The 14,609-nt window shown below is 35.6% G+C and overlaps 1 protein-coding gene across 2 annotated transcripts in view; it reads right to left on the bottom strand.

Moving 5' to 3' along the window:
• The window catches only part of OTOG (otogelin), an 84,564-nt gene that overhangs the window by 2,794 nt on the left and 67,161 nt on the right, over positions 1-14,609 (bottom strand). For both annotated transcript variants that reach the window (XM_015864149.2, XM_032445043.1), the window contains 12 exons: positions 12,985-13,179; positions 11,986-12,198; positions 11,198-11,302; positions 10,759-10,869; positions 9,363-9,464; positions 8,815-8,913; positions 8,043-8,083; positions 6,859-6,934; positions 5,735-5,913; positions 4,853-4,957; positions 4,325-4,444; positions 3,506-3,551 (listed from right to left, as the gene is read on the bottom strand). In XM_015864149.2, the coding sequence (XP_015719635.1) occupies positions 3,506-3,551; positions 4,325-4,444; positions 4,853-4,957; positions 5,735-5,913; positions 6,859-6,934; positions 8,043-8,083; positions 8,815-8,913; positions 9,363-9,464; positions 10,759-10,869; positions 11,198-11,302; positions 11,986-12,198; positions 12,985-13,179 (1,392 nt within the window). The remainder of the gene's footprint in view (positions 1-3,505; positions 3,552-4,324; positions 4,445-4,852; positions 4,958-5,734; positions 5,914-6,858; positions 6,935-8,042; positions 8,084-8,814; positions 8,914-9,362; positions 9,465-10,758; positions 10,870-11,197; positions 11,303-11,985; positions 12,199-12,984; positions 13,180-14,609) is intronic.

Genomic DNA, 14,609 nt, shown 5'->3' with positions numbered 1-14,609 from the left:
CCTGGAAGGAAATTAATATCTACAATCAGAAACAGCTGCTAGTGCTCAACTATTGAGTTATATTTGCTGCTTAGGTTAAAAAAAAAAATAAATTGAGAAAAGAAGAATAAAATACTTTTGAATATAAAAAACACTCACCATTGTTTTATGTTTCTCAGTCTTTTTCATGCACTTTCTTCTCTTACATTACACATGGTGTATAGGATGGGGAATTCAGTGCAGCTGTGGCTATGGCTTCATCTGGGCTACAGCAAAACTGCATCACATTTCACAAAGAAATATATATATAAAGTATTTCCATGTATGCATGCTAATGTCCAGTGGCTTTTAATGAGCTCTAACTGTGGTATACTTTTCTCTGAAGAGCCTTTCAAAACATGTGAAAATTTTCTTATATGGGTCATGTTAATGAATTTCTTTTCCATGTTCTTTATGGTCAAAACTCCTTCCTTGTTTTTGAGTTGATTCAACAGCTTTCTCATTTAAAGTGACGTCAACATAAAGGAGTAATATAGACTTCAATGTAGTATTCCTAGAGTGAGGAGCGTAGTTTAACAAAATACATGTCACTCAGCAGTGTGCAAAATTACAGTCAACATCATTTCTCTTACAGAAACACAAAGAGATGTTTTCACAACACAAGTGCCAAGCTAACTGCATTCATACTGGGTTACAACTCCAGAAGTTATCATCCTCTATTAAAGATAACAAATAAAATCTCCAGTTTTCACGGAGTAAGCACAGACTTGCTATTTCCAGTAAACTGTCCTTACTACAGCAGGGAAAGAAATGAGCTACTTCTACTGAATATGCCACTGTAGGCAAAGCTATTTGAAACAGTATGTGCACATCAGTTATTTATTAAGCTAACTTTAACAAGCAAAGCCGTTAGTGTCTACATTCTACAGCACTGTACACAGAACAGAATTGGGGTACGTTTTTCAAACACAATAATTTACACATGCAGCAAAGCTAAGGACTACGCGAGTGCTTACTACCAACAGTATATTGTTGGCTAACAACAATGCACTGCCCATGCAGTGCAAAATGAAAAACAAAACAAAACCACAATGTGAGCCATTCTGAACCATAAGCAGCTCTACTATACTGAAGCTTTTGGTATAACCGGATAACATAAGGCCTGATGTTCCTATCAGGGAGTACATTGTTGGGAATCAACAATGATGCTGTTTGGGTTGATTCTACTAATTTCAGGAAAATGTACCTTTATTACAGCTAGCATAGGCTGTAGGAGTGACTGGGCTAACAGGGAATGGGAGGAACACTGACACGGAAGAACCTGGTAAGAATATTAGACGTTGAACAGCTTATATGTTATAACGGATTCCTTATCAATATGAAACACTTTGAAGCTATTAGATTTCAACATATTTGAGAAAAGAATTCAACATTAAGAGATCTGTGTTTTACTTGCATTGTATGATGTCAGAACCAGGAACAATTCAAACATAGGATGCTGTATTACATCTTGGATCTGTTACTTTTATTTGTTTAACTAGTTCAAGCCCAGATGTCTTCAAAAAAAATTGTTTCTGATCTATGTCAGTATAACTAAGACTATCTACTATCCCAGATTTAAGTTGTTCTTTGGGGCTGCAAGAAAGAAATAGTGTATTTTCTTCTCTGAGCCATATTGGTAAAAACTCTTTGAATTTTCGTGGAACTCTTCAGGCTTACACAGAGAACTTCATTTCTTAAAATGAAAGCAAACATCACAACAGTTTCTAATCATAAAGTATTTCAAAATAAAATGACATGCCTGACCACCCTTCTCATAAAATGTCTCACACAGTAACAACTCACTGATAGCTCTCATGCCAGATTTGTTCTGAGTCGGACTTAACTACATGATTCACTGGCCATGCTATCTATAAACAGCTGTGAAATCAACGACATGGACATACTTGTAAATGCAAATCTACAAAAGTCAATGGCTATTTTTTAAGTGGTTAATTTATTGTGATGCACACCCTACATTAAAAACTTTATTTTGTCTTAAATAATTAAGAGCGTGGTCATGATCCCTCCCTAAATATATAAGTAGTATCTTCTGCCTTGCTGAAAATCAAAACCACATTAATAGATTTTTAGCTGCCTTAATAACTGTTTTGTTCAGAACCTGGCTTGTATGGTTAGTAAGGCATTGAACAGTAATGTCAGATGATCTCAAAAACTAATCTCAGAGAGCCAATGGAGAGTCAGCTAAAGAGCTAGGAACAAGTGCTTAAAGCACAGGCCCATTACAATGAAAAATCATGAAGATGTAGTACTATTACATTACAGTGACTGGTAGCAGAAAAAAAGCAGATCAACAGTTTCAAGAAGCTCTGTACCACAGCATATACTGCATAACAAATGAAATGAAAAAGTGTTTCCTGACTCACAAAATATATCCCATTGCAGTAACTGCACATGATGTCATATCTAGTAGTCATGATCCCAACCAGTAGGAAATACCTGCACATTTCTCCAACCAAGATCTCTCCTACAGTTTATCTCCTATCCTTAGCTTTTAGGGTCACTTTTCTACCCACTTATGCAAGAGAATGTTGTACTTTAAAAAAAAATAATATGACACTGTCCAGTAAAAAAAAAAAAAAAAAAAAAAAAAAAAAAGTCTCCTTTTACATTGCATTTAAGGTTGTCAACTTCAGGTATTACAACTTAAATGCTTCAGGTTAGGTGTTCAGCTCATTCAGTCAGTGAGCCCCACTTTTGTTGGACAGTATGAGATTCTCAGGTTGGAGCTGCAGGTAAAAACTGGAAGAGAATGGAGCTCAGATTTACTCTCTTTCTTCATGATATCATACTTAGCTTATGATTAATAGTTGAGAATTAGCAAATTTAGAACATATTCTGTAGAGAATTATGTTATTTTTTCCAGAACCCCTTTACTAGCTCTCATAGACACCAAAACAGACCTTGGTTCCAGGTAAGAGTGATAAGAGTGTTTTTTTTTCTTTGCAAGTTATTTTAAAAATACATTGCTTGAAACCTTTTGAAATATGTCTATTAACAGAATCCAGGACTATATTACAATTAGTTAATTACTTACAGCATTAACTTACAAACAGCGTAGATCAATTATTATTATTATTTTTAACCAGGTATGAAGATGTGAGTGCAGTTGAAGCATTTTTAAAGGCACATTCTAAAATATAGTAGCATTAGATGAAGTAATTATTATTTTTAAGAGTTTTACATGAGAAGAATAAAGTACTCAAGATAGCAAATTAGCAACTTGGCCAGCCACAGTCTGTGTCACTGGAATAAATCCTTCAGAGCTAAACCCCTTTTTTTTCTGATTTAATTCCACTAGATTCACTAGTATTCACATAAATGAGATTGGGAAGAAAGCAACTTTTGAGATCAGAATCAACCTTCCATGCAGTAAAGAATCAAACTTACTTCTAAAATAACAACAGATCAGACATTCTGGTGAGTCTCAGTGAGAGAAAATTTGTATGTTTCATTAATCACTTACATGTTTTGCAACATCCATCCAGGAATGGTACAACATAGCCTCCAACCTGATCAAGAAAGATGATGGGGGGAAAAAAGTCATTTTTTCAAACGTCTGTTCATATACATCTGCACGTCCTCACTATTAGGAAAATCTTCCTGATAAAGCTCTAGAAATTCACCATTATATCCTTATAACCTTATATGGTTTTGATTCTCTCTGAAGAGCCAAACCATTGTTATCAGTGAGAAAGAGCTATAACCATCTAGTTATTCTAGGACTGCTCCCTGCTTGTGTACCATGTAAACACAGAATGCGAGTGAAATGGAATTGTTCCCTGCATACATTTACTTAGTCTAAAATGATTTCACAGATTAGAACTTTTGCTTCCCCCGCAGATCTAGTCCAAAAAGCCTTATGTCTCAATGTTGAAAACTGTAATGATATTTGGACGATCATTCATTTTCTTCAACGTTCCTTACCACCGTGATGAATCAAATTGCTACACACAAAGTCAATTATAAAAGTTGTTCAACCCAGAAAATCATCCAAGTTCAGACAGCTGCATGAAAAACGAGTTTGATATTACAAACCTCCAAGAGAAGGGAAGATATTTTCTGAGAACATGGCATCTCCAGCTGTGTAACTGGGGAGTCTGGTGGCATGCTGTACATGTATAGTTAAGAGTTTTTCATCTTCAAATATCTGAACAAAACTGCAGGTGCTGCAAGAACTTACAAATGTCTCCCTTCTTGAGGACAGAAAATCCTTTGTCAATGTTAATCTTTTCATGCAATCATGAATCATAGGTGGAATGTAAACAATGCAGTAAGCACTGACCTTTACACATTCAGTTTCATTAAACGGTGGGCAGCCAACTGAAGATGCAACTAGAACCGATCCGATTGCTGTATTTATGCATTCATATCTCATGCAGTTTGAAATCCAAGTAGTACCAGGCTATTAAAAATAGTAAACAGAATCTTTCTTTACTCAACAACCCTGCAAAAACAGTACTACAAATATTCATTATATAATGCCACTGAATCCAGATTTTTCTGAAACAAAAGTAATACAGCAAAATGTGAGTTAGATGCGCATTAAAGTTCTGTTAAAGTCAATTAAATCACATAAACAGGTTCTACAATAGTGAAGCTATTTTCTCCAATGTATCAAAATTCCTTAATCCTTGTAGACAGCTATATGATTGACTCTCCAAAAAATAATGTTGGGTTAATGCAAAACTATTCCTAGTATTTAGCCAAAAGTATCTCTTCTTTGTGCTGTTTATTTGGGAATGCATGTATAGTATTACCTGATTCTTTTTTCTTTACTTCTGAACACTTTGAGGGACATTTATAAACCTACCTTAAAATTGGAAACTGTGCCGTTGTTGAAAGTGTGGAGACATGATATGTTCTTACAGCTACCGCAGCAAGTTGTTAAATCTTTTGGAGGTTGATAGACTTGGTTCTGCAAAAGTAAGCAGATTACATTTAAAATTCTTCGAATTATTCTCTTCCCAGTTCTTATTGACCTAATGGCTGCTATGTCCAGCAATTTGTGCCAGCACAACATAGCTAAAGCTAACTCTGCATGGCGGCAGTATGCTATTAGTCCTTTAGTCCACTACTACTCTATACAGGACCCCACTGAGTACTGGGTCACAGAAGAAGCTCGTTCAAATACATCAGATGGTAACAGAACCTGTCTCTTTCTGTATTCTCAGTGAGAATAAATCTATCCAAATCCTCAAGCCATCTCTCCATCAGACTAGTGCTCAACTCTCCCTAAATACAATTGCAGTTTTAAGAAAATTAAGATCAAATAAGGTCCGCTTGACTTTCTAAAAGGGAGCAATAGTATGGTTATTAATGACTTAATTCTACCCGTTCTGTGCCTCAGCCAGACAGATCCATCTGGTATTTTATCCATTTGTGGTATTTACTACCCATCAAAATGGGTAATTTATGGAGAGAGTAAATCACTTCATGAATTTATGACATTCAGCATATAGAAACAAAGACTTTACAGCATAAACAGATTATCTATATTCTGGGGAAAAAGTGAATGGAGTGAGATTTCAATAAACTTCTAACCAAGATAAGTAGTAAATTGCGGGGGGGAAGGGGGTCTCATAGTTACTCTTTCCATCTTATTCAGATGACTATAATCTACTTAAAAACAAACAAACAAAGTAATTAAGGACACCAGTCACAATATACATGTCTAAACTCCTGAATTTCTTACAGCTTTGCACTTGACAGCACAGGCCACTGAAGAAGTGTTTATTCTGTAATATTTAGTGGAAGGATCGATCACATTTGTACAGTAAGAAATATGGCAAATGCCATCTAGACTGTGTTCCACAATTGTCTGTCCAGGTAGCAGCACACCTCTCTCATTACTCAGGCAGACTTTGTCTCTCACTACAAGAAAAAAAAAAAAGGGAGGGGGGGGGAGAAAAAAAGCAAATTCAGGACAATTATCTTGGTATCAAAACGTTACATAAAAATGCTTCAAAGAATAAAATAGGCATGGAAAAATCTACTCTACCTCTTCAAGAATTATGGGTTAGATTTTCAAATATAAACTGCTAATAATAATAATAATAATAGTCTAATTTTTCACTACAGTTGCCAAATTACTTCAAACATAACTCCTCATGAGCTTAACATCTTATCATCAGCGCCACAAAAATAACAGTGTAGACTTCAACTGGTTTTAATTCTACTTTGTGGTAAGAAGAATTGTGCCTGAGAAGCGTCTATTTTCCCCTACTGATTATGGAGGGAGCAGAGCACAATTAGCTCAGAAATACGTATCCTTGTTGCAGAAATCTATGCAAAGATGATCTCAACCATCAGCCAGCTGAGCGCCTCACAGAATTCGTTTTCTCAGGCACTCCTGGGCATGCTCCAAGATGAGTTCTGCATGGCGCTGAACGCCATCTCCTTATTCACATAAAACACATAAGTATATCTAACCAGCTCCGGAATAACCTCATAGTGGGCTAATGGGGCTTCTCCTAGACATCAAGTACGGATTTCAGTTTCTTGCTGGAGCTCTCCATCCAGCTTATTAATGCAAAGACTTTGCTCAGTGAACACCACCCAACATTTCCCAAATTCTGTCTACTATTTCTGTGCACAGATTTTACTGCAGGAACTAACAGAATCCAAGGACAGGCTATAATCAACCAAGTATTTAGTGAGTGATCCTATTCTCTTGCCCTTTCCTATGCTATTTGTGAATTATGTCAGTTCTTTCCTCCTATGAACCATGTTCAAAGCTCAAACATCCAGTTTATAACTACTTATATTTCTTTACACTTGAAAGTATATTTATTTCAATTAGATTATTTCCAGACTTACCACATTTGTATTTAACACAGTTGCATATATTTTCTGAGCTGTTCTGAAACTGTTCATCTATCTGAAGTTTCTGTCCCTATGGATATAAAAGCAGAGAAAAGAGAAGTGAAATGACAGTTTGCTCATCTGCATCTTTTTACTTTAAACTCCTTTTCTCTGGGATTCATTAAAGTATCTCTTGACACCCAATAATTACTTCGGAATTCACTTTGTTTTTCCACAGTGATATTTAATTTAGTAATAAAAAGCAAATACTATATTTGTTTGTTGTTGTTTTTGTTTGTTTGTTTAGATCTGAAAAATAGGAGCAGTTTTTGGTTTCAGTACAGAAAACATTTAAGACAAAAAAAAAAAAAAAAATAGTGAAGTATCTTGCCTTTATACAGAACTCTCCAAGCAATAGGAGTGTATTTTTGCATGGATTAACTTAATGGATACAAGTAGTATTACGCTTGTACAGCTGTACTTTTTAATAGTTTACATACATGAAAATCAAGACTTTCCTCCCATTTCTAATACTTTGTAATACCTTGTGACTAAGTTTCTTCATCTATAAGATGGAAGTACAACCAGCAACATCCTTTGCAAAGCCTTTTGAAGTTTACTGACTAAAAACTGACAATAAAATCTAAGTGCTATATCCACAGAGTTTCCAATTAGAGGTTTTTTTAATTATTCCCTTTGCAGCATTGTTTTCTGAATAGAATATCTGATATTGACTGAGAACCTAACCCAGTAATGCTAACAAACATTTTAGTAGAGCTGAACAAGTCACAGTAGAATACAACTTAAAAAACACTTGTGAGGCAATGATTTGAGTACATGCTACAGATAAGCATGTACTGACTTGACTATTTGTCACTAAGACAAATAGTATTAACAAAACACTGATGAGCTGTACTGACAACTAAAGAACAAAACTGTGTCTACAAAAGCATGAAAGTAGTTCTATTCCATGAATACTCATGGTGGCATTTGGCAATAAAAAATCCAAAGAAATATCAGTGACATACAGTCATTTTATTCTACAGGATGTTTAAATGTGACTTCTTAAAAAGCTTCTACTAAAACAATTTAGATAAAAGAGAATGACACAGCATTCCATATTTAACTTTTAATAAAATGCTGATTTATTCCATGAGAAACTTATATAAGAATTCTGACGGATAAGATGAATTCCATACCAGTTTGCACTGAGGTTTGGGGATCATTTCACACGCGCATTCTAAAACAAAACACAATTAGAGAAACAAAGGTTTAAAAATCTATATATCATTCCTTCAAAACAGAGCATCAGAGAAAACAGAAGTTCCACATTTGAGTCATTACTGAAGAAGCCTTGCATGTATTTGAAATACATAACATGGTGAGTGCAGAATTATGTCTGCTTTCTAATCCATCATAAAACTAAACTGCAGTTTCTGTGACCACCTTTACCCATTTAGAACAAATTGCAGTGCTTTATCATCTACAGTCTGTCTGAATATATTGATAACAATACGGCTGTTGTAGCCTTTTGCTCCCTTGTGGTGTTGACAATCCTCATAAACAATACAAAGCAATGGAGAATTGTGTCTAGGGCATAATAAACAGTTGCACTGCCACCTTTGTAAACTGGCAAGTTCCTGACCCATGAACACTTCCCCTCCCCCCTTTTATTTAAGCCATGAATAATTTACTAACTGTTAAGAAACTGCCAAGATGAGAAGTTCTACAGTATTCTATCATCCTTGTGAAGAAAGAAGGAAACAAACCAGGCAGATTTAAGCTCTTTACCATGAGATGATTTGCAGTCTCATCTGTTCATGAGTAAGTCACCCTTATAGAACTGGCTTGTATGCACATCACATCATCATTTGCAGATCTATTTAGTAAATGTTTAGACTTGTATTTAAAGGAGCCAAAGCTCTTGTGTTTTTTGTCTAAGGCAACTAAAGTGAAGATAAGTCATTTTACCACATGTCCGAAAGGGGCAGCACTTCTCTGGGCTCCATACCTCCACCAAAGACATGCCTAGCATGCATCTAAATTCAGGACAACGATGTATTTCACAAACTGAAATTAAAAAAAAAGAACATCCAGTAAAAACAAGGTTGTCATATTTTGATGAGTAGTAATATGAGTCAAGAGATACTAAATGGCTTTTTAATGAATACCTTTAAAAAACACCTTACTGTAACAGGCTGATGATTGAAATGTGTTAGCCATATCAGGTCATAGCAGTGTAAAGCACAGCTATCCTAAATGAATATTTAAAACAGCCAAAATAAAATATTTCCAGAATTTGGGTTAGGAAGTTTGTCTCCAATGATACAGATGTTCAGATTATGCTTCAGACACACAAAATTTTAAAAGAGTAAGAGATGATAGCTAGCTCATGCACACAATGAAGCTGTACCTCTAATCCACCTTTTTTCTTGTTTGTTTTTTTGCACTGAACATCCACACAACAAAATTTGCCATGTTCTCTATTACCTAAAATAACAAAATCAAGTCAAACTTACTACACTGGTAGGTAGGGCAACACCTTTCTGTAGTGCTGTCATTCACAATAAGAACTTCTCCTTCTTGACATTTGGGTATTTGCTCAGAGCAAGCCCCACATGCTAGAAACAAAAAAAAAAAACAAACCACAAAAAACCAATTAAATCTAAGCCATAGGAAATCCTATTGCTGCCTAGGAAACACACACATTAAGTTCCTCACAGACACATTAAAAAGAGCAGAGGTACTGTAAAATTGTGCCTTCCATACAGAAGATGCTAAATTTCAGTGCAGTTTGCCTTTTATTTGTCATCTGCTTATTAAAAAAAAATAAAAAAATTATCTATCTATCTATATAAATTGTGAGTCAGATCATAATTAACTGGACTTTCTCTCCATCTCTTTTGTTGTGAAAAGTTTTGCTGGCTTTTCTCTCCAACCAAGCCCTATTTTCAGGAATGCTTCCTCTGATAGAAATACAGTATAGTTGATCCTGAATTAAAGGTAATTAAAGGGCATCGTGTTTTTATCCTCCCACTTAAACACACAGCAAAATCACAGTAAATAAACTCTGTGGAAATACCAGTTCAAAGATTCATTATATATTGAAGAAAATAATAATAAAAAAGAAACAGAAGGATGTTGCATCAATAGACAGAAAAGTCAAAGACAGAACGCTGCAGTTGTGTGTTCAAACTGCTTCCCAAATACTGTAAATGACAGAAGTGTATTTCAAAGTTCTCTTTTAAGGGTCAAACTCTGAACATGGCAATGCTAATCAAGATGAATCAGAAATCTATGTTCAAAAACAGAACCCATTCAGGAGAAACATATGGGATGTATAATTATAATGTTATTATCATAAAGAAAACAACTATTTGATAGCAAATAGAAATGCTAAACTGATACCAAAACTGCAATTTTATTACTGCATTAAGTTAGCATGGCCCAAATTCCAAGAAAACTGAACAAATCTGCATAATACTTTTATATAGGATATTTGCCATCATGTTAAGATAGGCCACAGATAACAGCAGGATACTCTGGAGAGCCAGAGCATATATAACTTCAGTCTTTCTTTAGAGAAAATAGTCAAACAGCCACAGTCACATACTGTGCATGGTCAGTCTCTCAAAGGCTGAGATCAAAGGCAAACCCTTCATTCATGTAGGACACCATCAATCCTCTACTTGTCCTAAAAATACTACTCAGCTACACAAAGCCACTCTATGACTCCTGATGGTTGTTGCCATTACCTATGTCCTATAAACTTAATGCCCATTTCCTAAACCACTTTCAGGCGTTACTATGCTGTGATAGCTCAAGAAAGTATGAGTAATCTTAATTGCTAAGTTTTAGCAGATATCACTGAATGCGTGAAAACACTAAGAGATTCAACCAGCCAGGATTCCATACCACATATGTAGGATATGCAGCACGTATTCTCCACCCGAGCAGCAATAAGCGTTTGATCCTCTTGACAGCTTGGCATGTGCTCCATTGGTTCACATTTTGCTGGATCACATTCTGAAACAAGTACAACAGATTTATTTATTTATGTGAAGTACATCATTCCTGTTTTGTAATGCTACAGCAGTAAGAAATGAGAGAGAACTGAAATGCTACAGTATTTTCTATGACAAAATGATGTACTCATTCTCGCCTGATCCTTGAACACAGGATTCCATTATGTCTGCACCAATGGAGGCATAACCCAACCATGAACTTTTAGATGAAAGAAAATTCTGTAAACTGACATTTTCAAAATGGTTCCTATACTGAGTTCATTTTTGCTTAAACATTGTTTACTGTCTTTTACCCAGTGAACTTTTTTACCTTTTCAAAAGAAACCTACCACAAACATAGTTGGGACAACAGGATTCTTCATTGTAGTAAGTGACCAGTTTTTCCAAGCCATTACACTCTGGGATTAGGGGATCACATAGGCTCTGATTACAAACTATTTCATATAGGGAAAGAAAAAAAAAAAAAAAAAGAAACTACTTAATGCATTTATAAATGGAATAGTGGCAAGCAGTATTTCCACTCTGATACCACAAATGTCTGAGTAACCACGACAAATTAGCAAAAACCCCTCTGACTATGTTCAGAATTGTCCAGTCTCACTCTCCATGAGGTAAAAAACTACAGCTGAGCTGTCTTGGATGTTTTGCCCAGATGGCAAAAACAGCAAAACTCCTTGCAACTTGTCTTGAAGACCTTCTAACCTCAATATGAATAAAAGCTTTTATATCCCTTTTTTACTGCTAAATTTGTATAGCACATACACAATAATCTGATTTTTTTTCCCCCTGGTAATTACTTATATCATTGATTTGTATTTGGATGTTATAAGTGTATCACTAGAGTACAGTTTAGATATAGCTGAAATAAATAAATTCATACCAAATAATCACAGAGCTATTTAATTCCTTTTAACATTTGTCCCCTCCTCCTACCCCTCTGACAAACCTCATCAGATTCCAAGCCAAATGTATGAAGTGTCCAGTTTCCTACACAACCTATGAATTCAGATAATTACCATTCACTTAAAAAACAATATGAGTCACAGGACAACAAACCTCAGGAAAGATTATCTATGTATTTCAGTGAGCATTATCACAATCATTAAAGAATACTTACTACAGATCTTCTGAGGACAGCATGTCTGATCACCAGGAACAAGCAGGACCACTTCTGCAAATCGCTGACAGTCAAAACTGTGGGTATCTGAACAGTTGTACTCCACTGGAATAATAGTCTCAGTGTCAACACACTTTTCCATGCAGCATCCACTCAAAGATGTTTTCCAGACATCACCTACTGCATGAGGTGCTCCTGAACTGTCTGTACAAGCTAGATAATGAGAACAGAAAATTGAAGTAATGCCTTTTTATTTCCAACTTTGATTACCATTTTCTTCCACAGCAGGAAAGAGAGCTTTTAGGACATCACTTATTACACCACAAAAAAATTTGAGAATGAGTTTGTGTGGGAAAGCAAGGTAATCAATACCCTGCTGAGGATCAAGGCCCACACTGGATTTTGCCTCCCTTGCAAAGCTAGGTACTACAGATTCCAATCCAATTCTTTGTTTTTAAAGCTGTGATCTGAAAATAACTTGCTTTTGTATTTCACACATGATAAAGCTATCGATAATTGACAGTGTGTTATGTAATTTTATTTATAATAAATGGCACCTTTAAGATTTGCATTAAGTATTAGTCTATGATATGGTGTCTTCAAGAACTGTAAAGAGGATAAACATAAATTATGACAAAAAGAACACAGGATTCAAGTAATTCAAAACATATAATTAACTGTTGCAAAGCTTTTGATTTCCATTTACTATCATTACTTGGACTCCCTGGCAAAGGACTAGGTGAAAACATTTCAAATAATGAAGTGCATAAGCAAAAACAACCATTCTAAAGAGCATATTTCAGCTGAGCGAAGTAAGCAAAGTGATATGTCACAAGGACGCTTAATGCTTCCTTGTAGAGCTAATATTTACTGACACCCCTGAATCCTCAACTGAGTAACATGTGCAAAACCTACACAACATCAGGCCAGGTGTGATTTTATTAATTGTGAAGAATCAGACTGCCAGCTTGTAGACAATAAAATCACATCAAAACATACCACATTTTTCTTCAGGAATACAGACAGCAGTGTGGGCTCGGTGAAGGATGGTCCCTCCAGCACAGACACAGCCTTCTGTCAACACCAAGCAGGTGTCTGAGTCCAAAGCAGCAACCTCATTATTCTGACAACTCTCTGCAACCTCACAGGCAGCTATACATGCCTGATAGGAGAAGTTTTCAGAGCAGGCAAAGGCTAGAAGGGAAGGAAATCACTCATCTGAAGATGCAGTCTCATGAGAGGGTACTACCTAAAGAAAGACTGTTGTCTCCTTGTCAACTTGTGATGTTTCCTGACTCAGTAGGATCTGACAACCTAGGACACTGACACAGACCTTCTACATGAATTCAAACATAAGAACATTTTGCAAGCACTTCTACTTCATTTTTCTTAGACTTTGTTCTGCCTAAGATTGGTAATACAGAGTTTTTAAACATTCAGAGTACTTTGCCGTGGATGAATAAAACAGTGATTGCTAAATGGCAAAGCCTAGTCTATTACTAAAAAAGGTAAATGTAAAGTCTAGTGCAGCATTGTTTTAGCTGGAATAATAAAAAATGAGATTAATTCATTATTATATTAAGCAAATATCCACAGAAATTACTCTCATGGATGAGATTTGTTATTCTAAAGTCAATCAATAGAATCAAATTTAATATTCATTATAATTTAAATGTAAATTCTTTGGTATCTAATGGGTACACGTCAGAATAACTTTTTGAGAATTATGATACTTCATTAGTTCAAAACAGTGTTTAAATGCTAGTAGCAGACAAGCTACATAAATATGACAAAAGGAAAATGACTACAAATGCCAATGATATCACTCTATGAACAGCCAATACAATCATTATCTTGTATGGATCTGTAAGTCAGCAAGTAACACAATCTAGAATGAGGGTAAATGAGACAACAGTCTCCTATATGAACAATAGTAAAGAGGGTTCCAGTTTATGTATTAAAGTGGACTATCAGTTCTGTTCAGATCCTCTCTGCCAGTATGACCATAATGCCTTACAGGAAATGCTCAGTACAGCCCTGTAATAGAGAAGCTTGGGCTTTTAAAAATCAGTATGAAAAGCACGTCAGTACACAGGGATCATAAAATCCACATGTGACTTCATGGTTCTTCCTTTGTAGGCATGCACCACCAGAGGTCACTGTGGTATAAAAATAAGACAGCATGCATCCCCCTCACAGTGGGTGCAGTACTTAACTGTATATACAGATATATACTGCAAGGACTGGTTTTAAAGAGGTGTTTTCTAGTAAAAACCAAACAAATTGAGGAGGCGAAGAGGTTGGTTTGTTGGTTGTTGGTTTTGCTTTGTTTTAAATCTGATCATTTTTAAGCTTTAGACTCCATAACTACTGGTTTAACTTACAGCTTATTATGACATGTCCACACGAAGCCTGGATGCAGGTATTCACCTGAAATCACTTTTAACAAGGCAGCTCTTAAGAATACTATGCACAATCAATTGGTGATCACAGTTAACCAACAGGTCTTTCAGAGCACTGAAACTGTAGACCTCCCTGGGTTACCAATGAATACAGCTTTTCCTAGGGAATCACTGACAACTGTGGATTCCATTTTGCCTTTGGGAAATGGATTGTGAGGGGAT

The sequence above is a fragment of the Coturnix japonica genome, chromosome 5 (genome assembly GCF_001577835.2).
Source record: "Coturnix japonica isolate 7356 chromosome 5, Coturnix japonica 2.1, whole genome shotgun sequence".
Taxonomy (NCBI): domain Eukaryota; kingdom Metazoa; phylum Chordata; class Aves; order Galliformes; family Phasianidae; genus Coturnix; species Coturnix japonica.
The sequence above is the reverse complement of the archived record's forward strand: the minus strand, read 5'-3'. Positions and strand labels throughout refer to the sequence as shown.